The sequence below is a fragment of the Propithecus coquereli genome, unplaced genomic scaffold, assembly GCF_000956105.1.
Source record: "Propithecus coquereli isolate 6110/MARCELLA unplaced genomic scaffold, Pcoq_1.0 Scaffold252, whole genome shotgun sequence".
Classification (NCBI taxonomy): domain Eukaryota; kingdom Metazoa; phylum Chordata; class Mammalia; order Primates; family Indriidae; genus Propithecus; species Propithecus coquereli.
The window spans coordinates 644,071-665,137 of NW_012148086.1; the positions used below are offsets into that span (position 1 = coordinate 644,071).

At 41.7% G+C, this 21,067-nt stretch overlaps 1 protein-coding gene across 1 annotated transcript in view; it reads right to left on the reverse strand.

Moving 5' to 3' along the window:
* ABCA13 (ATP-binding cassette, sub-family A (ABC1), member 13) overlaps nucleotides 1-21,067 on the reverse strand; it is a 518,893-nt gene that overhangs the window by 332,016 nt on the left and 165,810 nt on the right. Inside the window, 2 exon segments of the mRNA XM_012646893.1 lie at nucleotides 9,493-9,583; nucleotides 12,230-12,343. Coding sequence (XP_012502347.1) covers nucleotides 9,493-9,583; nucleotides 12,230-12,343 — 205 coding nt within the window.

A 21,067-nucleotide genomic window follows, 5' to 3' on the forward strand; every position in this document is an offset into this window, starting at 1 on the left:
GAGTTCAAAGAATTGGGTTGCTGATTCTATCAAATATTGAAAGAGTCAGTCTCTAAGCCTCGATTTTATCATCTGTATTTCAGGAAGAATAAAAATCTTGTTACTGTTTCCCAGGGAGAGATCAAATGGGAAATAAAAAGATATGAAGTTATTTAGTAAACATTTAGCAGGAGACCAATTAACTATTGCCATTGGAAAGCACACAACATTTTCATAGAAACATCCCCTTAATTCACAATTAAGGGTAAACTCTGAAAGGTATGGTTAAGTGAAGACAGTCAAACTTAATGCACAGAGGATCAAAACAAGCTCATCAGCAAACTCAGTGAGAAGAAAATCCCTCAAGCCAGAGCTCTCAAATGGCATCAACATCAGAAACGTGTAATTGACTGGCAGTTTTCTTCTCTCATTTATGTCTATAGTCAAAAATCTCTAAGATTTAAGGCAGGAAAGGACCTTTGGCTGTTTGGATGACACCATCAAAGAGGAGCTAGAAGAATCCACAGCATTGGGTTTTCTGTCATAGTGTGTCCTGAGTTCTCCAATTAGGACAGCGCATCTCAGAGGTCTCTGGAAAGGTTCTGAGCTTCAGAGCCACTATGATGGACACCAGCCAGCCTTTCCCTCAGCACTGACAGGGAGGGCTCAGGGGAGCAGCTAGTGGTCTGGTCTGGTCCTCCTTGCTGAACAAGAGGTGCTGAACACATAGTGTTGGGTTTAAAGAGTTTCTTTTGGTGTGGTGCCCATCTGGCCTGCAGATGGGGACACAGGGCTCTGCCGTCTGCTGGGCCTCGTGGACTAGGGTGAGAAACAGTCGAGAGCCTGCTCTCCAACCCCTGGTGCACAGCTGAGGCTGTTTAATCCTCGACCTCTGTGAGAGATGAAATGAGATAAAGCGTATAACATGCTCGATACTCACCTTGTCTAGCACACGCTGAGCACTGAATAAATGCTTCCCAGCATCACAGTAATTAATATACTACGTAAAACTGATTTCTAGTACAGGAGCAGACAAAACACACTGCCTTTATCTTGCTCCAAGACTCAGATTTTGGCTCAGGTAACTCGGCACAACAAAACTGATATCCTGTGTGGCAGGTGGATTTCCAGATCTCCACCGGCACCCTCACCCAATCAAGATGGAAAGCTGGCACCCTAACGTATCTGCTGTGAAAACATAGCTGTGGGAGGCTGAGGCAGAAGGATTGCTTGAGCCCAGGAGTTGGAGGTTGCTGTGAGCTAGGATGACGCCATGGCACTCTAGCCCGGGCAACACAGTGAGACTCTGTCTCAAAAAAAAACAAACAAACAACAACAAAAAAAACACAGCTGGCTGGGGCTGGACAGCGGGGCTGGACCAGATGATGCAAAGGCAAAGCTGACACTGGTAGTTCTTAATATTGCCTCGTCCACTCTATTTCCTTCTCTGAGATTGCATCATGTTTCTAAGATGGCCCTGGGCTGGTGACTCCAGCGTGTAGTGCCGACAGCACTGCGCTGGGGGCTACTTCTTGAGTGTTTCCACCCAGGGAGAAGGGGCGAGGGGTGTGTGCACAAGAGAAGACAGTGATCCTGGATGATCGTTTACAGGGTGAAAATTCTGTGAAATAACTGATTCTTTAAAAAATTTATATTGTATTTGTCTACTCCTCATTTGTGTTAATATAAAATTGTGTCTCAATTTCCCCAAAATGTTCAAGCAAAAGTGATGTCTTTGGACAATTCATCACATTCACTCCATGACCTTCTACGGCCCTGGCAGGCTGGCTACCACTGCTAGAAATATCGACGTATCAGGCTCTGGAGATATCATTTTTGCTGTGAAATACTACTGTAAGGGGTGGTGTTTATGGGGTACGCAGTGGTTGTGATGACAGTTCCCTTAAGGAAGATATTGTTTTCTAAATATTGTGGGTGCAAGGCTAAGCCTGGATATTCTAGTGTGCAATGATACCCCTGGGAGCCACCAAAACGCAAGACCCCTGAAAGTCATGAGCTGGGCAACCTGGCTTAGGGGCGTAGCAGTGGCATCATCTCCCTGCTGCAGCTGCTGCGGAGGCACAGGGCCTTGTGCCCCAGAACTGACGTGACGTGGCTTTGCTCCCGTGGCAGTTCTACTATTTACCCCATGGTTTACGTTGGAAAGTTATTTAATCTGTCCAAGTTTCAGTTTCCTCATCTGTAGCATATAAAGCAAAATTGTCCACAGAGTTGTTAAAATTAAATGAAGTTTATATATATCTGTATTAAAACCTGATATTATAATAAGTGCTTACTGAACACTGTTACCATATTTATAACTGCTGAAAGAAAGAGCTAGGCTCCAACTCATTATCTTTATATTTAATTCCTCCGTATGAAACTAAACCTAACAACTAGAAAATAGAAGACCAAAAAGTGTATTGTGGAGGGCTTTATTTTTTTTATGGTGAATTGGAGATTGTTAAATTCACAGAATGGGGAAAACCGGGGGCATTTTCACATTGTGTTTTTATATTGCTGACCATTCGTCACTCGGAATACGTCGCTCCATAAGCTTGCCTAGTAAGCACAGTCAGAGGATTTAACTGTGTATTTCCAGATGTCGGATGCAATAAAGAGCGACCTGGCCTCAGTACAGGGTGGCTTTAATTGTCTTTCAGGGGAAGAATCGAAGCAGCTTTGAAGACGGCCTTAAGGAGCCAGCTCGTGTAAGTACCGGACACGCGCACGCGCGGCCGCGTCGCCGGACTGCGGCTCCGGGCTGCCAACCGCACCGCGCGCCTGTGCCTGTGACGAGGCGGGCAGTATTCGTGTATCTAAACACACCTAAACGTAGACAAGGTACAGTAAAAATATGTGCGAAAGATAATAAATGGTCCCACTGTACAGACCGCTTAGCAGAGAGGAGTTTCGGGACGGAAGTGGCTCTGGCGAGGCGACGAGGGAGTGGCGGCGACAGCGCAGTCCCAGGACACCGCCGCAGACCACTGCGCGCTCGGCGAACGCTGTGCATTCGGCCGTACTGAGCTTACAGAAACAACTTTTCTTTCTTCAACAATAAATTGACCTCTCCGTGACTTTTTTGCTTTATAAATTTTTAATTTCTTTTAACTTTTTGACTCTTTTGTAATAATACAGCTTAAAATACATATTGTACAGCTATAAAAAATATTTCCTTTCTTTATATCCTTATTCTATAAGCTTTTTCACTTTTAAATATTTTATTTTTTTACTTTTTAAACTTTTTTGTTAAAAACTAAGACACAAACACACACATTAGCCTAGGCCTATACAAGGTCAGGATTATAAATATCGCTGTCTTCACCTCCACATCTTGTCCCACTGAAAGGTCTTCAGGGGCAACGACTCACATGGAGCTGTCATCTCCTATGACAGCAATGCCTTCTTCTGGAATATCTCCTGAAGGAGCTGCCTGAGGCTATTTTACAGTTAATTTTTTTTAGTAATAGTAAGTACATTCTAAATTAATGATTAAAAAGTGCAGTAAATACATAAATCAGCAATATTTATTATCAGTATCAAGTATTACGTAAAGAGTTGTGTGTATAATAATATACTTCAGTGTGACTGGCAGCCCACTAGGCTTGTTTACACCAGCATCACCACAAACACGTGTGCTACAACCTTATGACAGTCATGATGTCACTAATTAATTAACTAATTAAAAATCATTAATTAAGCATTAATTAAAAATCAAAAAAGCAGCTCCACACAAAAACCCACTGGGTCTCAGGATACTCTGATCTTCCTTTGAGAAGACAGCAGCAATATCCATGTGGAATAATGGCTCCTGCACAATGAATTAAATATAATAAAAATCAAATGTGGTCCAGTATTAATTGCACGTTCTGTCGCTTTGGAGACCAGGAGTGCTTGCCCCAACCTACAGGGATGAGGGGCACTGGTATGGGAGAAGGATGGAATACACAGGACAGGACAGGAGTGGGTGAAGCCCACGGTGAGAAGCCTAGAGATTAAGGCTCTGTGGTTAAGGCTCTCTTGTCTTGTTGGATCGCTCCATCTCACACAATATGTAGTAACAGATGGACCAGCAGAAAAGCCACAGGGCCCATGGAACAGGAGGCAAGGGAAAGACACACAGGCCCACTTTTAGTCTGGAGGGCAACAGGAATAATGAGATACACATATAGGTGGACATAAAACAACATAGTATAAAATTCTGCAATAATTTGGGGCCAAGCTTCAGATAATAATAGAAGTTGACCATTGTTCCCTATTCAGTGTATATACCTGAGGACCCTAGATATGGCAGGTGTTAGCCAAAACAAACTAGGGGATTTGACATTTTGATGTGTCTGCCCTAAAAATTATTTTCAACAAATGACTCCATCCTATTGCTCTAAAGGAGTTTCTCAACCTAGGCATTGTAGACATTTTGGGCCCATAATTATTTGTTGTGGAAGGCTGTTTTATTCATTATAAGATGTTTAATAGCACCCCTGGCCTCTATCTATTAGATACCAATAGTATCTCACCAGCTGTGACAACTAAAAATATCTGCAGACATGACCAAATGTTCCCTGGGGGATAAAATCACCCTCAGTTGAGAACTATTGATCCGAACTGAGTCACAATAAGTGCCACCCATGTAAAAAACTTACAGTCAGGTTTTAGTGCCTCAGTAATAACACCAGTGAACATTTAAGGAAATCTTCCAACATGAAAGAGAGGACTCAAAATAAACAAATAGAAAATAATAACAATGATTAAAAAATAAACTAAAGTTTAAAATGACATTATTTTTTAAATAGAGATTAAAATATCAAAGAAATAATGAAATGAAAACTTCCCTTAATTGAAGGACAATAGTCTTCATATCAAGAGGACCTATTGAGGAAATCTCTGCCTAGAGTAATGGAAGACAATTTAGTGCAGACAAATTTTCCTACCAAGAAAAACTAGAATATATAAAAGACTTTTTAAAAGTCTATATGAAGGCTTTAAAGAGCTACCAAGGCAGCAAAACTTGAAGATCTGAGATCAGAAAAGGAAAACACAGGATGCCTGGTATGTGGTACCTCCAAGAACTGAGAGGCTAAGCTTCTGGTGGTCCCAGGGGGCTTCAAGTTCAGAACCTACCAAGGTCCTAGGAAACACCAGTTTTTAGTTAAGATCCCTCACCACACAAATAGGGTACTCCCTAAGAGCAGAGGGAAATGGAAAATTTCCCTTTTAAGACTGAAGTCCAGCTCCATCAGCCATCTCAGTCCCAGATTAGATTAGGAGAATGTGGCCCCACCCTTGCTCTCTGCCAAAATCAGGAAAATAACTGGGGAGGATAGCACCATCAGGAGACTCAAATTTATTTCTACAATTTTTCATTCACAATGTCTGGTATTTAATTTAAAAATACTTAGTATTCCTGGAGATAAGATAGAATAATGAAAAAAACAAGAGAAAAATAGACTATAGAGAAGACCTACAAAAGACTCAAATATGATAGTTTACAACATGAACTTCACAAGAGTGACTGCATCCAAAAATTACATGAAAATAGGGAGACTTTCAGAAGAGAACTAAATACTATAAAAAAGAATAAACTTTAAATTTTAAAAGGAAAGCATAATAACTAAAATGAAGAACTCCATGGGTAGGTTTAATAGCAGATTAAATCCAGCTGAAGAGAGAATTAGTAGACTAGAAAACTGGTAAGAAAAAAATCCACAAACTGAAGCATAAGGAGAAAATAAAAGGTTGGAAAACACAGAAAAGGTTTAAGAAGCATATGGACACTGTGAAAAGTTATTTAACTAGAGTGACAGACAGAGAAGAGCAGAGAGAGAGCTCATCAGAAGCAATATTTTAAGAGATAGTAGTCGAGACTTTCCCAAAATGTAAGATATTTACTCACTGATTCAAGAAGTGCTATAAAATCAAAGCACTATTCTCATAAAAGAAACCATATCTAAGTAAGTCGCAGTAAAACTGCTAGAAAGAAAAAAAGAAAAAGACAGAGAGAGAAAGAGAGAGGGGAAGGGAGGAAGGAAGGAAGGGAGGAAATTTAAATAATTTAAGTACAAACAGAAGAAAATACAAGGATCTCAAACATGTTCTCAACAGAAATTAAAATCTAGCCTCAAAATATATAAAGCCTCAATTAACAGAACTTTAAGAAAAAAGGTACAAATTCACAATCATAACAAGAAATTCAAACACATACGCTTAATAACTGATAGAACAAGGAGCAGTAAGAATACACAGAATTGCACCCAGCAGTTACAGAACCATTGTATTCAAGAACCAAAATTGACCATGTGTGGGGACATTAAGTAAGTCTCAATAATTTTCAAACAAATGAAATCATTTTGACAGAGTATAGTCTCTGACCACTGTGAAATAAAGTTAGAAATTAGTAGCACGAAAATAAGTAGAAAATCCCAAATATTCAGAAATCAAGCTATGAACTATCAAATAACCTTAAGCTCAAAAAAAAGAAAAAGAAATTACACTATATATTAAAAATATATTTAATTGAATGATGATGAAAATACAACATGTCAAAACTTGTGAGATGCGGTTAAGGTCATGTGCAAAGGGAAATGTATAGTCCTGAGTGTATGTTAGGGAAGAAGACAAAGTGGAAATCAACCATTCAAGTATCCATCTCAAGAAGTTACAAAAAAAAGCAACAAATCAAAGACTAAAAATATAGAACCAATTAAAAAAGAACAGAAATCAATGAAATAGAAGATAAACATAAAATAGAATAAAAGAGGCCAAATATTATGAATTTTTTTGAAAAGACTAATGAAATTGATGACCCTCTGACAAGACTGATCGAAAAGAGAGAAGATACAAATTTAAATTACTGCGAATGAAATAAGGGATGTTTCCACATATTCTTCAGTTATTAAAAAAAGATTTTACCGAGTAAGATTACTCAGAAAATTTTTTTGTCATGCCTTCCTTTTCAGGATGACATCTGTAAATATGAACCCACAAAAACATGGCAATACAACAAAAGCGAGGGGGATGTAGAACACAGAAATCACAGTGCCCACCCCAGGAGAGCAGAGCATTCCCGGCAAAGCAGCCGAGTGGTGGCAGGAGAGGTCAGCATCCAGATGGGAGCATGAGAGAGGGGCGCCAGCGTTGGGGGAGGAGGACGTCTGCACAGACAAGACAAAGATGATCTGTTGGCACATCGGGGAGAGAGCAATGGATGGCAAGTGTTACATGTAAAAGCAAGAGAACAGGAAACTCCGGGAAAAGGGAAACATTATGGAAAAGGAAATGTCATTACGGTGTAATAGCCTGGCTCTACACTGAACAGTATGTATCTAAACATAATGTTTTATAACAACTAAAATGGTCTTGTAACTACAGTGGGAGCAACAGGTCAGGAAAATGATATGGTGCAAAACTAAAACTGCATCTTTCATAGCAGGAAATCAATTGCTATTTCCTACAACAAATAAATCAAGAAATATTACTATAGGCATATTGTTTAAGGATATAATGACCAATCCAGAAGAAATTGCTAAATAAATTTAAAATAATTCAAACTAGCCAGTGAAAATGGAAGCAGGGGATTAGGGGGCTCCTCCTCAGTAATGGAATCGATATTTATAGACACGAGAACCTTCGTAAGAGAGTTAACTTTTTTGCAAACAGGTTACAAAATGATATGGGCAGTACGATCATTTTTGAAAATACATACACCTATGCTTGTATTAGTACATATAAATCCATCTAAAAAAGAACTCTGAGGCTCCTACGATAGATATCAGTGGTGAGAAGGTTATGGGTGGATTTTTTTTTCCAGGTTATTTGTATTTCCTAATGTTTCTACAAGAGACACACACAGTTTTTGCAGCAATCAAAATTTAAAAACTTTCATAATGAATAAAAACAGCAGCATGATTGGGTAAACATTCTTAGGAATTGCATCAATATAACTTCAAGTGGTCATTTTACTCCAGTCTCCGGATACTTGTTATGGGATGAAGAAATGTATGTATGACCCAGGTACAAACTTTTAAAGGATGCATGCGGTAAGGTGAGGTAATTCTTTAGCTAGGGAGTTACAAAAGGAGATTCGCATCTAGTCAGTGATCCATTACCCCCCCCCCCGCCCCCCCCCCCGCCACCACCACTACCCCAGCGGTGAAGAATGCCTGTCCCCACACTGCCTGCTCACAGAGGCTGTGCAGGGTCAGATGGAAAATAACCGCCCCCCACCACTGATGACAGGATCTCCAGGCTCCGACTTTGGAGGGGAGCAGGAAGAAGGGAGGAATCACACCTTGAGAATTTCTAAATTCCGTGTGATTCCCGTATTCTGAGTTCCAGCATACTTGTAGGTCTAAACTTCTGAGTTTTTTCCCTTAATTTCACAATAGAAGTTCATATGCGGGAAAACCTATTCAAGAGTGGTGTTGCTTTTCGGCAGCATGTTAAACAAACGTGGCTCAAGTCCAGTTCACGCTCTGAGACATGATATTAACACCAGGACCGCTGCAGATGCAAACTGACGGAGCCCTGTGTGTTCTGGGCAAACCTCTCTCAGACCCATGTCGGTGCTTGACTCGCAGCAGCACAAGACCAGGACTCTGTCACAACGAGCCTCCACTACTACTTCATTTAAAATATATACATATGTTTTAATTACTTGAAAAAATTCTTTAAGGCAGTAACATTTATTTTAAAATATTATTACATTTTCAAAGTAGTAATTCACTAATTTTTTTTTCAAAAAAGGGAAGTATTGTGCCTAGAAAATGTCTTGCCTTCCTCTAACCCTCATACTTCAGGAAGATCCAAGCCCCTTTCCTGTGCACAAGCAGAGCATCAGGGTGACAGGGACACGAAACAGCCTGACACCTTCCCTTCACCTGTCTCCAGGTCCCTCCCGCTGGGTTCATTTCCTGACAGCCTCCCTGGTAGGCACTGACAGATTGTGCCACAGTGTCGCAGTTTGTAAGCCTGTTCCATTTCCCCTCAGCGCTGCCTGGTGGGACAGAATATATCACACCCCACCCAGATTCTTGCACGGAACTGGCTCTCCTCGTGTGTTCAGCAAATGTTTGTTAAACACCTGAACGAATTCATAGATTCATCAATTGCAGAGGTACAGGAAACGTTTGCTCATTGATCATTTTTTTTATCGGAGCTTCACATTTTCAAATCAATGTGCCTCCTTTAAATTTACTGTTAACTCTATAATAGTAGTTTTTGATGCACTCGCTTTGTAACTCCAGTTCTTATCTTTGAATAAGAAGCCTTCCTTTTTCACTAAGTTCTTTACTGGTCAAGCCCTGAATCAGCAAATCAGAAAACTTCAGGTATAAACAAACTTTAGAGTGTGTTTAGTTCAAGCCCTTCATGTTACAGATAAGAAAACAGAAACTGAGAGAGGAAAAGTGACTTGCTGGAAGTCACCTGGCAACCTCAGGGCCCAAAGGTTAGGACCTAAGTATCAGAGCCATTTGGGCAGATGGGCCCCAACACACCCATCAGCACACTTACCGTATGTCTGGAGTTTTTCAGTAAGTTTGTCTACGTCAATGTGCAGCTGGCTTTTTACAAAGTTTCTTATAAATTTGTTTCTCAGGGCTTCCTAAGGGAAAATAATATAGCATAACAAAAAAAACTGCATCATTTCCTCTTATTGAATAATACTTATTAGACTTATTCAGAGTTTCATCATACAGAAAAAAAAGACACATGAAGTGAATGCACTTAAAAGAAGTTCTAAAACATCCACAACAAATAATAAGGTAACATTTGATTAGAACTTTACCTTGAAAAAAATTATAAAAATTTAGGTTATAATTATAATTATGCCTTAATACTGAAAACCAAGAATGAATTAAGTGGTGACTTTTTGACAAAATTTTCCAGCGAACCTATATGGTTACTTTCTATAAGATTCTTTTCTTTTTTTTTTAACATTATCTTTTCCACAGGCTACTTATAAAAGAGGGGTTTATTGCAGTGAGGAGGGGTTTCGGCATTTCCCAAACTTTCTCTTAACGCTTTGATTTTCAAATCATCATCTTTGGAAACATCTTTCAGTGCGTCACCTGTGCCATCCTTCTCTCATTATCGATGGTTCTAACTTTGCCTCATTTTACTGTGGTTTTACTGTGGAGAGTACTTCAAAATTATTTTCATCAGCTTAATGACAATTTGCATCTTTGCTTTGCAATTGATATGCATTTATTTACAGTCCCTGACAAGCGACAAGAACCTGAGTGGGGAAGGTACTAGTGCATCAGCACTCAGCGTCAGTGTCAAGGAGCGGGTTCATTTGGGGATGTGCCAGTGCCTTGGGGAGTCTTTGTGTGTCATCCGGACTTTGTTCCAGCACATCACCCGACAACACGGGAGCTTCAGATAGGAATTCTCCAATAATGCATACCTTCTGTAGCTCCTTCAGTTCTCACATTCACCTCATTACATGGGACGGCTTTACCTAATCTTGTCTAAGGATGACAAGACTTTATTATGAAACCTTGGTGCTCACTTTTTTATTGCAATCTTATCTGTCTTCTCTCACTGAGCATTAGCATCCTCCAGACAATGTGCAGGGCACTTTATTATGCATTACGTCATTTAATCTCAATAACATCCCGCGAGGAGGTTGCTGTGGCCTTCACCCAAAGGCACTAATGACTCCACCTAGTGGCACGACCAGGCTGGTTCCCTGTCAGTAAAGGTAACAGTCTCATGGGAATGTTGTTGAGATTAAATGATGTAATGCATAAGAAGGCGGCAGCTCTACTACAAACTACAAACCCAAAGATTGCTTAGTAAACAATACTCAGCTAATCTGTAGACTTCTCAAGGGGCCACCCAGTTCTTGCGGCAGGGTTAGGCACTCCTTCATGTTCTCATGGCACTTTGTATATTCTCAATTTGGCACTTACAATATTGCATGTAATTAATTATTTGTAGCTGCAGCAGAGACCTTATCAAGTCTAAACTATGTACTATCCGGGCCAATAACAGCAAAGATGTGCTGATGTCTGTATTAACAAATTAATTCATGAACAAACAAATCGAAGGAGAAGAATATTACAATAATAGCACATACAGCTTTGGCCTCTGTGATGATGCGCACATGGCAGACCAACTGCCAGGGACCCTGCTGCACTCTGAATCCATGTCAGTTTGCCCTAAGGCCACACCTCCCACTAGCTGCTCCTTGCCCATGACCTGCACATCAGGCCCACTCCTAGCAGCCACTGGACTCTGCTGACGCAGGACTCCTCCCTTGATAACTGACGTGGGCTCCACACCCCTCTCGTGGCCTTGTCTGATGTCCATTAAATTGCAACAATCAGGATGTTTCCACCCAACTCCCCCCTCTCCTTCCCTCAGGGCCTGACTTCTGTCACCACTTGCCAACCTTGCCCCCAGCCTTTCAGGGTCCTTCTTCCTTTGCTCTACCAGCCTTTTCCCAAAATAAAATTCTTGCACATGTAATCCTGGCTTGGAAAACCCAGGCTCACACAGGAGCATTTCCTCTGTGTGAACCCTATTTCAAGTGCTTTACATACCCTAACTCATTTACACCTCCTCATCTTTCAGGTAAGAAACCCAAGGCACAGAGAAGAAGTGACTAGCCCAAGATGACACGGCTGGTGGGGCTGGGGCTGGGAACCGGACTCAAGATTCTGGTCCCCGAGTCCATGCTCTGAACTACTGGGTAATAAATAAGCCAAACAAGAATAAAGATATAGGCATTTTTTTCTAATTCTATCAGATTTTAGGTAAGTTACAGCTACATAAATGCCCCAAACATTACTAGGTGATCTACCTAAATCAAAGTTTTACAGTCAATGATTGTCAGGCTCTGAAGGAGTTGGGCCATTTTAAACCACAACCCACTTGATTTTGTAAATATCAGTCTGTCAATACAGAATATTAGTAAATGGCCGTTGGTCATTGTCATAGACCCCACAATCGAAAAGTATGCAAACCATCTAAAAAGCATTACTTTTAATGTCAAATTTAAAGCACAGGTAAATATTAACAGATTATTAATCATTCTCACAATAGTACCATATTGCATGGGTAAAACACTGAAAATTCACAAAAAGTTTTCACACATCCAATTTTATGTCAATTTCATTGGTCAACTGGTAAGACCATGGCTGCTATGACCTTGTAGAATCTTCTAAAGGGCTTCTCCGATGTCTCAGACATACCCAAGCCATCAGCTCCCCAGCCCTCAGCGGCAAAGGCAGTCCCCACTCACCTGCAGGTGGTTAAACATTTGCCTGTTTCCACTTCTCTGGAAAAGACTGAACAGTTTCAGCAGTGTTTCTGATAAAGTTTTTAGTTTGTCCACAAAATGAAAAGTGTAATTAGCCTGCAAAATGAAGCACATTTGGATACATCTCTTATTAAGTTGTTCTATTAGGATAAATCTTCAGTCCTATGGCAACTACAACAAGAAAATCCAGACACGTTGTATAGATGTGGGCACCAGAGCTGAGATCTGCCGCGGCCACCTTCAGCTTGGCTGACACCTCCCCCGGCAAGGTGAAAGGTTCCAATGTCCCCATATATAAGGCGAGTCCTCGACACCGCTCTTCTTGACTCTGCCCACCCAAGTGCCGCCTGCCCGTTCATCACTGTCCCCTCAGTGGCAGGCTCAAAACACAACTGACCAAATTAAACAATGTTGCCCACATTTCTCCCTCAAAAATATGTTCTCAACCAATATCTATTTATTTGTTTTATGGTATCCAACACTATTGAGGGTAGAGTAAAAGTGGTATTTTTTTTTTCATTTATTGCTGCTGGCAGAGTGCATTGGTGTAAGACTTTTATAAAGTAATTTAGTATCATAAAAATTCTCACAGTCACCAATCCAAAAAAAAATGCACATGCCATTTTCCCTCAAGATAAAAGGACTGTATTCTAAGGAAATAGTTTAAATAAAATATAAAGGTATTTCTATGGAAACATCTGTTGCAACATAATTACATTTAATACTGAAAATAGTCTAAATGCCAAAAAGACAATGTTTAAGGAGGGTTTGAGAATCCAACCACATCTCCCTTGGGTAACTAGGAGACCTTGGCTGTGGCACAGGCATCCACTATAGTAAATAGAGAAAAAGCTTACACTCTCAGCTTCAGCCTTCAAGAAAAATAGGAGTAGAGACTGCTATCAGTATTAAGACAAATTAATATTCCAATATCTTGGTACCAGGCCTGGCACATAGCATATGCTCAGTAAATGCCAACTACACTGGTTAAAAAATGTATACAGATTTGCAGACATTGAGTAATGTTATTGGTGCAACCAATTTAGAAGATTTTTAAAATACGTTAAAACTACAAATAGAGAAAACATGCATACACAGACACACACACACACACTACATGTTACAATCCTCATCCAAAAGACCCTGCATTCTTCAACCGACAGTCTAGCAACGGAAGGCAGCTTAGCTGGGCTCATGCCTCTCCTACCGGCAACACCAACAACAGGACACCCACAGAGAGTGAGCAGCCAGGGAAATGGCGCTCCTTCCCTCAGGGCGCACAGAGGGGGCTTGGGGTGAAGCTCCTGAGACAAGCACTCAGCCAGGACCCTGAGCAGCCAGGGGACAGGACGAGGGGATCCCACCACAACAAGGGGCCTGGCCGGACATGCTCCCTGCCCCATAGCGGGAGGGCCCCTTATGCAACAGAAGCCCGACCTACCAAGTCCTGTTCTTTCCAAACTGCCTGGACTCCAGTAACCTGTGTGGACCCCCTTGGAAGCTGGGCCTAGAGAAAGCCCATCTCTCGCCTCAAACAGCAGTGTCAGGGGCCAGCAGGAGTGCCAGAAGCACCCTCGGATAAACCAAGCCAACCAAAACCGCACCACAAGCGCTCTGAAAATCAAACTATCATTGGAGCTGCAGCCCACAGAGCAAGCTGAGAGCTGCTGGCTAAGCCTAAGTAGGAATCTGTACAAATAAAACATTCCTGCACAGGCTCAGTCTCCTCACATAAAGCCAAAGTACCCAGGATGTAATTGAAAAGCATCCCTCGTAAAAAGAGCCAGAGAAGACACAGCAGGAGTAAAAAAAGCAATCAATTGACACCAACATTGCGATAAATCAGACGTTGGTGTGATCTGGCTAGTATTTTAAAGCACCCATCACCAAAGATGCTTCAATAAGCAATTATAAATTGTCTTGAAACAAATGAAACGCAGAAAATCTCAATAAAGAAAAAAGAACCACATAGGCTACTACAGAACTGAAAAATGCGATAATACAAACAAAAAACATTCACTGGTGGTCTCAGCAGAGGGCAGAGAAGGCGGTGAACCCGAGGACTGCTCAGCATGCCGCGCCCATCTGAGCGACAGCGGAAACAGGCCGACCAGAGCAGCAAACGGGGCCGCAGGGACCTACAGGACAACAATGAAAATGCAGCCTTGGTATCACTGGAGTCTCAGAAGGAGAGGAGAAACCAAGTGGGGCTAAAACAGTATCGGAGGAAATAACGGCTGAAAAACTTCTTGCAATTGGGGAAATATGAAAACCTGCACACTCAGGAAGCTCAGCAAACATTAAATTAAATAAACGGAGAGAAAGCTACACCATACCACACCATAATAAACTTCTGAAAACCGAAGACAGAAAACTCTTTAAAGAAGCTGGAGGAAAATGACATGTTACCTGTAGGGAACACCAATCCAAAGGTTAGCAATCTCTCATCTCAACCCTGGAGGTCGGATGGAAACGCCCCAACACTGCTCTCGATGGAAGCAAAGAACTGTCAATTATGAATCCTCTGTCCAGTGTACATGTCTTTCAGAAATGAAGGGAAAATAAAGACATTCTCAGATGAAGAAAAACTAAAAAAGCTGAAGTTCATCAAACAAAAAGGAAATATAGGAAAGAATCTTGGAGCATTGGGAAGGAAGAAAAACCAGCAGAAAGAGCAGCAATGTGGGTAAATGCAATAAACTATCCTATTCCCCATGAGTTTTATAAATCATATTTGATGATTGAAAAAGAAATTATAACACCATCTGATAGTGATGACGACGATATTTAGAAGTGGGGAAAGTAAAGAGACCTAGTGAAAGTAAGGTCCCCATGCCTGACTCAGAATGGTACAGCGTCGATGCCGACAGACTGCGGTGAGTCACAGGTGTCTGTGTGCACTGTGGTACCCAGAGCCACCACTAAGAACATCATTCAAAGAGATTCACTCAAAAGCACTAGTAATAAACACTCTTTTAGGATAGTGGTCCTAAAGTTATTTTTTAGGGTGGGGATCCTCAAATATCTTCAAATAATCCACAGAAAGGCAAAAAAAAAAAAAAAGAAAGAAAGAAAGAAAGAAACAGAGAACACAACAGCCAAAAATTAGGAACAACCCAGATGTCCTACAGTGTGTAAAGGGTTAAACAAACTGTGGTCCATACATACCAGCAATACACACGTGTGAACTATTGGTATCTGCACATAAATCTCTAGGGAATTATGGGGAAGAAATCCCAAATGGTTATATACTGCATCATTCCACTTATATAACAACCTAGGAACGACAAATTACAGAAATGCAGAATGGATTAGCGGCTGGCAGGGGTCAGGGACTTGGGGGGAGCGGTGTAGGGACTAATGAGTGTGGCTGGGAAAGAGCAGCACAGAGACCCCGCAGGGACGCGACCACTCTGCCTCGGTTCTGGCAATGGATACGCAAACCCACACAGGCGACGAGGTCGCATGAGACTAGATACACACACACACGCAAGTGCAAATAAACCTGGGAAAATCAGAGTCACACCAGTGAACTACATCCGTGTCGGAATCCTGGTCATGCTATTGCACTACAGGGAGATTTGTGACATGTTACCTTTGGGAAACTGAGTAAAGAGCACCTGGAATCTTTCTGTGTGGTTCCTCACAAACGCGTGTGAATCTACAATTGCCTCGAGATAAAGAGTTGATATTTTAAAAGAACATGGAAGTCTGATTAAAGACAGGCCCACTGACCACAGATGGGATAATTTGAACATCAAGAAGAATATTTGCAGTAGACTGAAATATGCCAAATAGGTGTAAATCTGAGTTCAAAATAATATGTAATTGATCGCCTTTGGAAGATTGCCGGGAACAGATGAGGCTCAGAGCTCAAAGCTCCACCTAAACGTGGTCATGATTCTCAGATGGCCTGTGATTAAAGTCTTATTTTCACTTTCATCTCATTAGAGGAAATGACCTGAGTTTTGGCTTCACCTATGTACCACCTACTAACTGCTGATTTTAGAAAATGGCCTATTCCTCTCTTACTTGCAGTTATCTTTTGTTGAAAAAATACAGGAAAAAAATTAAAAGGTGACTCGGTCATAGCACAAGATATTAGCTGTGGGTTTATTTGTTCTACTGTATCCATTATTTTCTTATTTATTTCACCCTCTTCTCTCCTCATTCAGACCTTTGCTTATTACTTCAAAGAGGCACAAAGCAGAGATTTAAAAAGGAAGCAGGTGGGATATTCAGAGTAGACAAAAGGAAGAAGTCTCTTTTTCACTTAGCCAAAATCAGGAAGAGCAAAGCCCAGGGAGGGAGCCTCCCCACTTCCCCTCAACCCACCTCATACTAGAAAGAGACTGCTTCCTCCCCATCTTGGAGGGATGGACGAATTGATGGGTGGATGGATGGATGGGAGAAAAAGAGGAAGGGGCTGAGTGTGGTGGCTCACGCCTGTAATCCTAGCACTCCGGGAGGCTGAGGCAGGAGGATCACTTGAGGTCAGGAGTCTGAGACCAGCCTGAGCAAAAGCGAGACACCATTTCTACTAAAAATAGAAAAATTAGCCAGGCATGGTGGCACGCGCCTGCAGTCCACCTACTCAGGAGGCTGAGACAGGATGATCACTTGGGCCCAGGAGTTTGAGGTTGCTGTGAGCTAAGCTGACACCACAGCACTCTAGCCCAGGTAACAGAGCGAGACTCTGTCTCAAAAAAAAAAAAAAAAAAAAAAGGAGGAAGGCTTCCCTATGGCCCCAGAAACAGAAGGGATTTGTGCCCTAACCTTCCCAGATAGAGGACATGACTGGGCAGGTCACCTGGAGGGCACATGGCCAGTCTCCAGGATGCTGACACTCACTGCCAAGGCCTTGTGTCTTCAATCCAATTCATTACAATGTGAAATGACAATGTAGAAAGACTTCCTGGGAATTCTTATATACATTTTTTGCTCCCTGTACAAAATGCCAAGCCTTTGAAGGGGTTTGTGAAGAGATTCTCTCCATTTCTACTCTGTCCCCACAAAACTCAGTTCCAAACCCAGAGGAAACATTGCTATTGGTTCCTCCTACAGCTTCCCTGAAGTCGTCTATATAATTACAAGAACAGGTTCATACGTTGGTATTCTGTTTCTCTTCACTCATACTACCCAAGTTTTTCTTCACTGCCTGAAATTCATTGAGCAGTAAATGCTGAAGATCAGTTTATATCTAATTCATTCTTTTTAATAAGCTGCATATTTTTCATTTCATAGATGTACCAACATTTAACCAATTCCCTACTGATGGCCAGGCTGTTTCCCATCCCTAACTAATGCTTACAAACAATGGCACAAGAAATATAGTTATTTTCACGTGTGAATAAATGTCTCCGTAAAGTTGATAGGTATTCCCAACATGCCTCAAAGTCGTATACCCCCAACAGCTATGTATGACAGTGTCTTTCTCCCAGTACCTTCAACCAACAAAGTATATCACATTTGGGGCCTTTATTATTTTGGTGAGATATCTCACTTTTGAGTATCTTATTTTGGAGATTTGCATTTCTCTTACTATGAGTAAGTTTGAGCACCTTTTCATTTGTTTAAAACCCATATTTTTTTTCCCTTTTTGAACCATATGTTTATATTCTTTGCTCTTTTTCTAATGTGCTGCTTAAATAATTAATGAATTAAAATTTTGTCTAATAAAACTCCACTCCCAAGTGGACAGGATCTACTGCTAGGAAGCTCAGAGAGGAAGAGGAAGACAGCATAGGTGGTAACCTGCCCCGGGAGCCCAGAGAAGATGGTGCAAACCTGAGCCTCCCCATCCCACCACCTCTGCTGTCATTTTTTCACTGCCCTTCCCTACTCTTAGCACTTTTAAGAGTAAAAAAAAATGCTAACTCCATCTTGGGATCTCCTTTATCAGGGACTAAGTGACCTAGAGGGGCCCAAGAGAGATTTTGAGTCCAAGGATGTGAGTCGGAGTGAGCTCGAGTCCTAGTTCGGCCATTGACTGGTCGCAAGAACTTGAGCAAGTTGTCTCAGCTCTCTGGGCTTCGAGTGCTTTATTTGCGCAGTGGATATAGTGGTAGTACCTGTCTCTTATAAAGTGGAACGTGGCTGTTTGTTTGTGCATTTTATGCCTTCCATCTCATGGTCATTAACACGAACTGGCAGGACTGGATTTGAAGGCTGGGATGATGGAAGTTCACAGACATCCGATGTCAATACAAGAACATCCATGCCCCTCTCAGGGATTGGATATTATCTAGTTTCACAAAACACGTATATTCACAGGCCGACTGATACTGCTTTCTTAGAGATCTTCTGTTTTATAGGGGATTATATCAAACAAGTCTATTCGTAAAATGTAATTACTTCTACTCTGGTCAACTTTGCTGGGTTTTGATAAAATGTGCCATGTCGGACATTTTCATCTACCTGAGAGCCTCGCTCCAGGCTGAACCACCGACCACTTGGTTTCACATCACTGATCAGATGCTATAGTCAGAAAGCAGATCTCGATGAATTCTATTCCCTCTGCAGGGCTCCCTGGGGGTGACCTTGACCTGCCTGGAGGTCCTACCAGTCCCCTTCACTGCTGTTCTGCTATGTAAACAGTCCCACGTACGTGCAGAGCCTGTGTGGCTTGATGTGGACTCCAGGTCTGGGCAGCTTCTACTTCTCTAGCATTTTTCATCTTTGATAAGTATGACAGAGCCAAGAGTTTTCATGTCTATTCAAGTTAATCATCAGACTTTATGTACATTTAATGATCGCAATAGCAATAAACTTGTTCTCATCTTTAACCTGTGTGACTTCAATTCTCATCCTCCCAAAGGTGTCCCTTTGAAGGTAGTCAGAGGTCTGAGGACGGATGAAATGCATTGCCACACAAAGCTATAAAATATGTGGTAAATGTTTTTAAATTAGGTACTCGGTATCCCAGGCTGATGATAGTAAAAGAAGCTTTCGTGTACAGGATCCTTACTATTTGATAGCTAGCACTATAAATACGGCCAATGAAAAGAAGCCACTTGGTGCTGTAGAGTACGCCAAACTTGGATTCAAACCATGAGCTACTGTTTACCAGCTAATAAATTTGGAAATGTAAACCTCCCCAATTCTTAATACTGTAATCTGTGAAATGGGTCTAATAATGCCTGCCCCACCTGGTTCTTGTGAGAAGTGAATGAGAGAGAATTTAGGAAACTGTCCATGATGGTTTCAACAACCTTGTAGAAGTAAGTGCTCAATAAAGAGTGATTCAGTGTACACTCAAGACAATGGAATTGTTAATGTTAGAGTCCCAGAACTACGAACAAATGTCAAACTCTCCATCTGCCCTCCTCTGTTGCTCCAGATTCAATCGGAATCCACTACACCAGGGAGACGAGATTGAAAGCCAGTCTCTCACCACCATAACCCAATATTGCAGTTCTAAAGCTTGCGTCCAGCTCCCTCCACAGGAAGCAGTCTCCCCATGCCGTCTTACCACTGGGACTCTGTCTCCGTCACACCACGATCAGTTCCCCTGAGGCAGAAACTGAGTTTTATCCATATGTGAATCCCTAGTTGGAGAATATAGTAAAGTGTAGCAGGAAAAAAAAAAAAAAAAAACCAAAACAATATTGGCATTGAAGTTAAACAGACCTGGGTTCAAATGCCATCTCTTCCACCTGTGGAGAAATTTTGACAAGGTTACTTACCCCAAGATTCAGTTTCTTTACCTGCAAATTGGGTATGACAATTGCTAATTCCTATCGTTCCTAACCAACATGAGATCTTAGCATTGTCAGGAATTCCTCCCCAATATCTCTCCTTGTACCTCTATTCAATTTGTTTGATAAATTAAAGCTTACACTGAAGAACTGATGAGTTTTACAGGAACTCTTTATACCTCAATGGTCTCATTTTTCTAAAGTAAAGAAACCAACTTACAATTGGCTGTGCCAGTTATCAATTTACCATCTTGTAACTCACAACCTCGTAACAACCCTTCATTGCCTGCTCTGCAATGACGAAGATGGACCTTTTAATCATTCTCTTTTACCAGCTGACATAATGTTAAGCTTTGCCAGTAGAGGGCACTGAAGGGACAATAAAGGAGGAAGGATTTTCCCTTCCTGATTCCAGTGGGCTACTTCTGGCAGGCTGCCACAGTGAGCCCCTACCTTCCCCCTTACCTAGCTCCTCCTCTAGCTCATTTGAGCACAGTGAGCACAGCAAGCATAGCACCTTCTCATGGGTGACATACATAGCATCCCAAAGAGTGGTTTCCCAGAAATACCGCTGGTGCAACATGTCCCCTTGGGGACTTCCCCAGGCATGTTCTTTTCTAGCTTTGCATAGTTAAGAAGTACAGAACTTCTCCCGGCACCTCAGAGTGCAGTTTCCCAGCAAGTACCACCCAAGTGGCACCTCAGTGGCTTTCTCTACCATCCAGTGGTCCACCGCTGTGCTCTCTCCAGTGAGGTCTGGATAGCAAGCATGGATGGGGAGGCTGCTGCTAGTTGTGCTGCTTCCTTGGGTACTCAGCCCCAGCACCCAGCACCCTGCAGGAGCTGCTCCCTGCATCTGCCATTGCTGCATTCTTCAGAGTTCTCTTTGCTGTTTCTAACCAATCCCCTGTTACTCTAATACCTTTTCTGTCTTTTTTTTTTTTTTTTTTTTTTTGAGACAGAGTCTCGCTCTATTGCCTGGGCTAGAGTGCCGTGGCATCAGCCCAGCTCACGCCAACCTCAAACTCCTGGGCTCACATTGTTCTCTTGCCTCAGCCTCCCAAGTAGCTGGGACTACAGGCGTGCACCATGCCTGGCTAATTTTTTCTATTTTTAGTAGAGA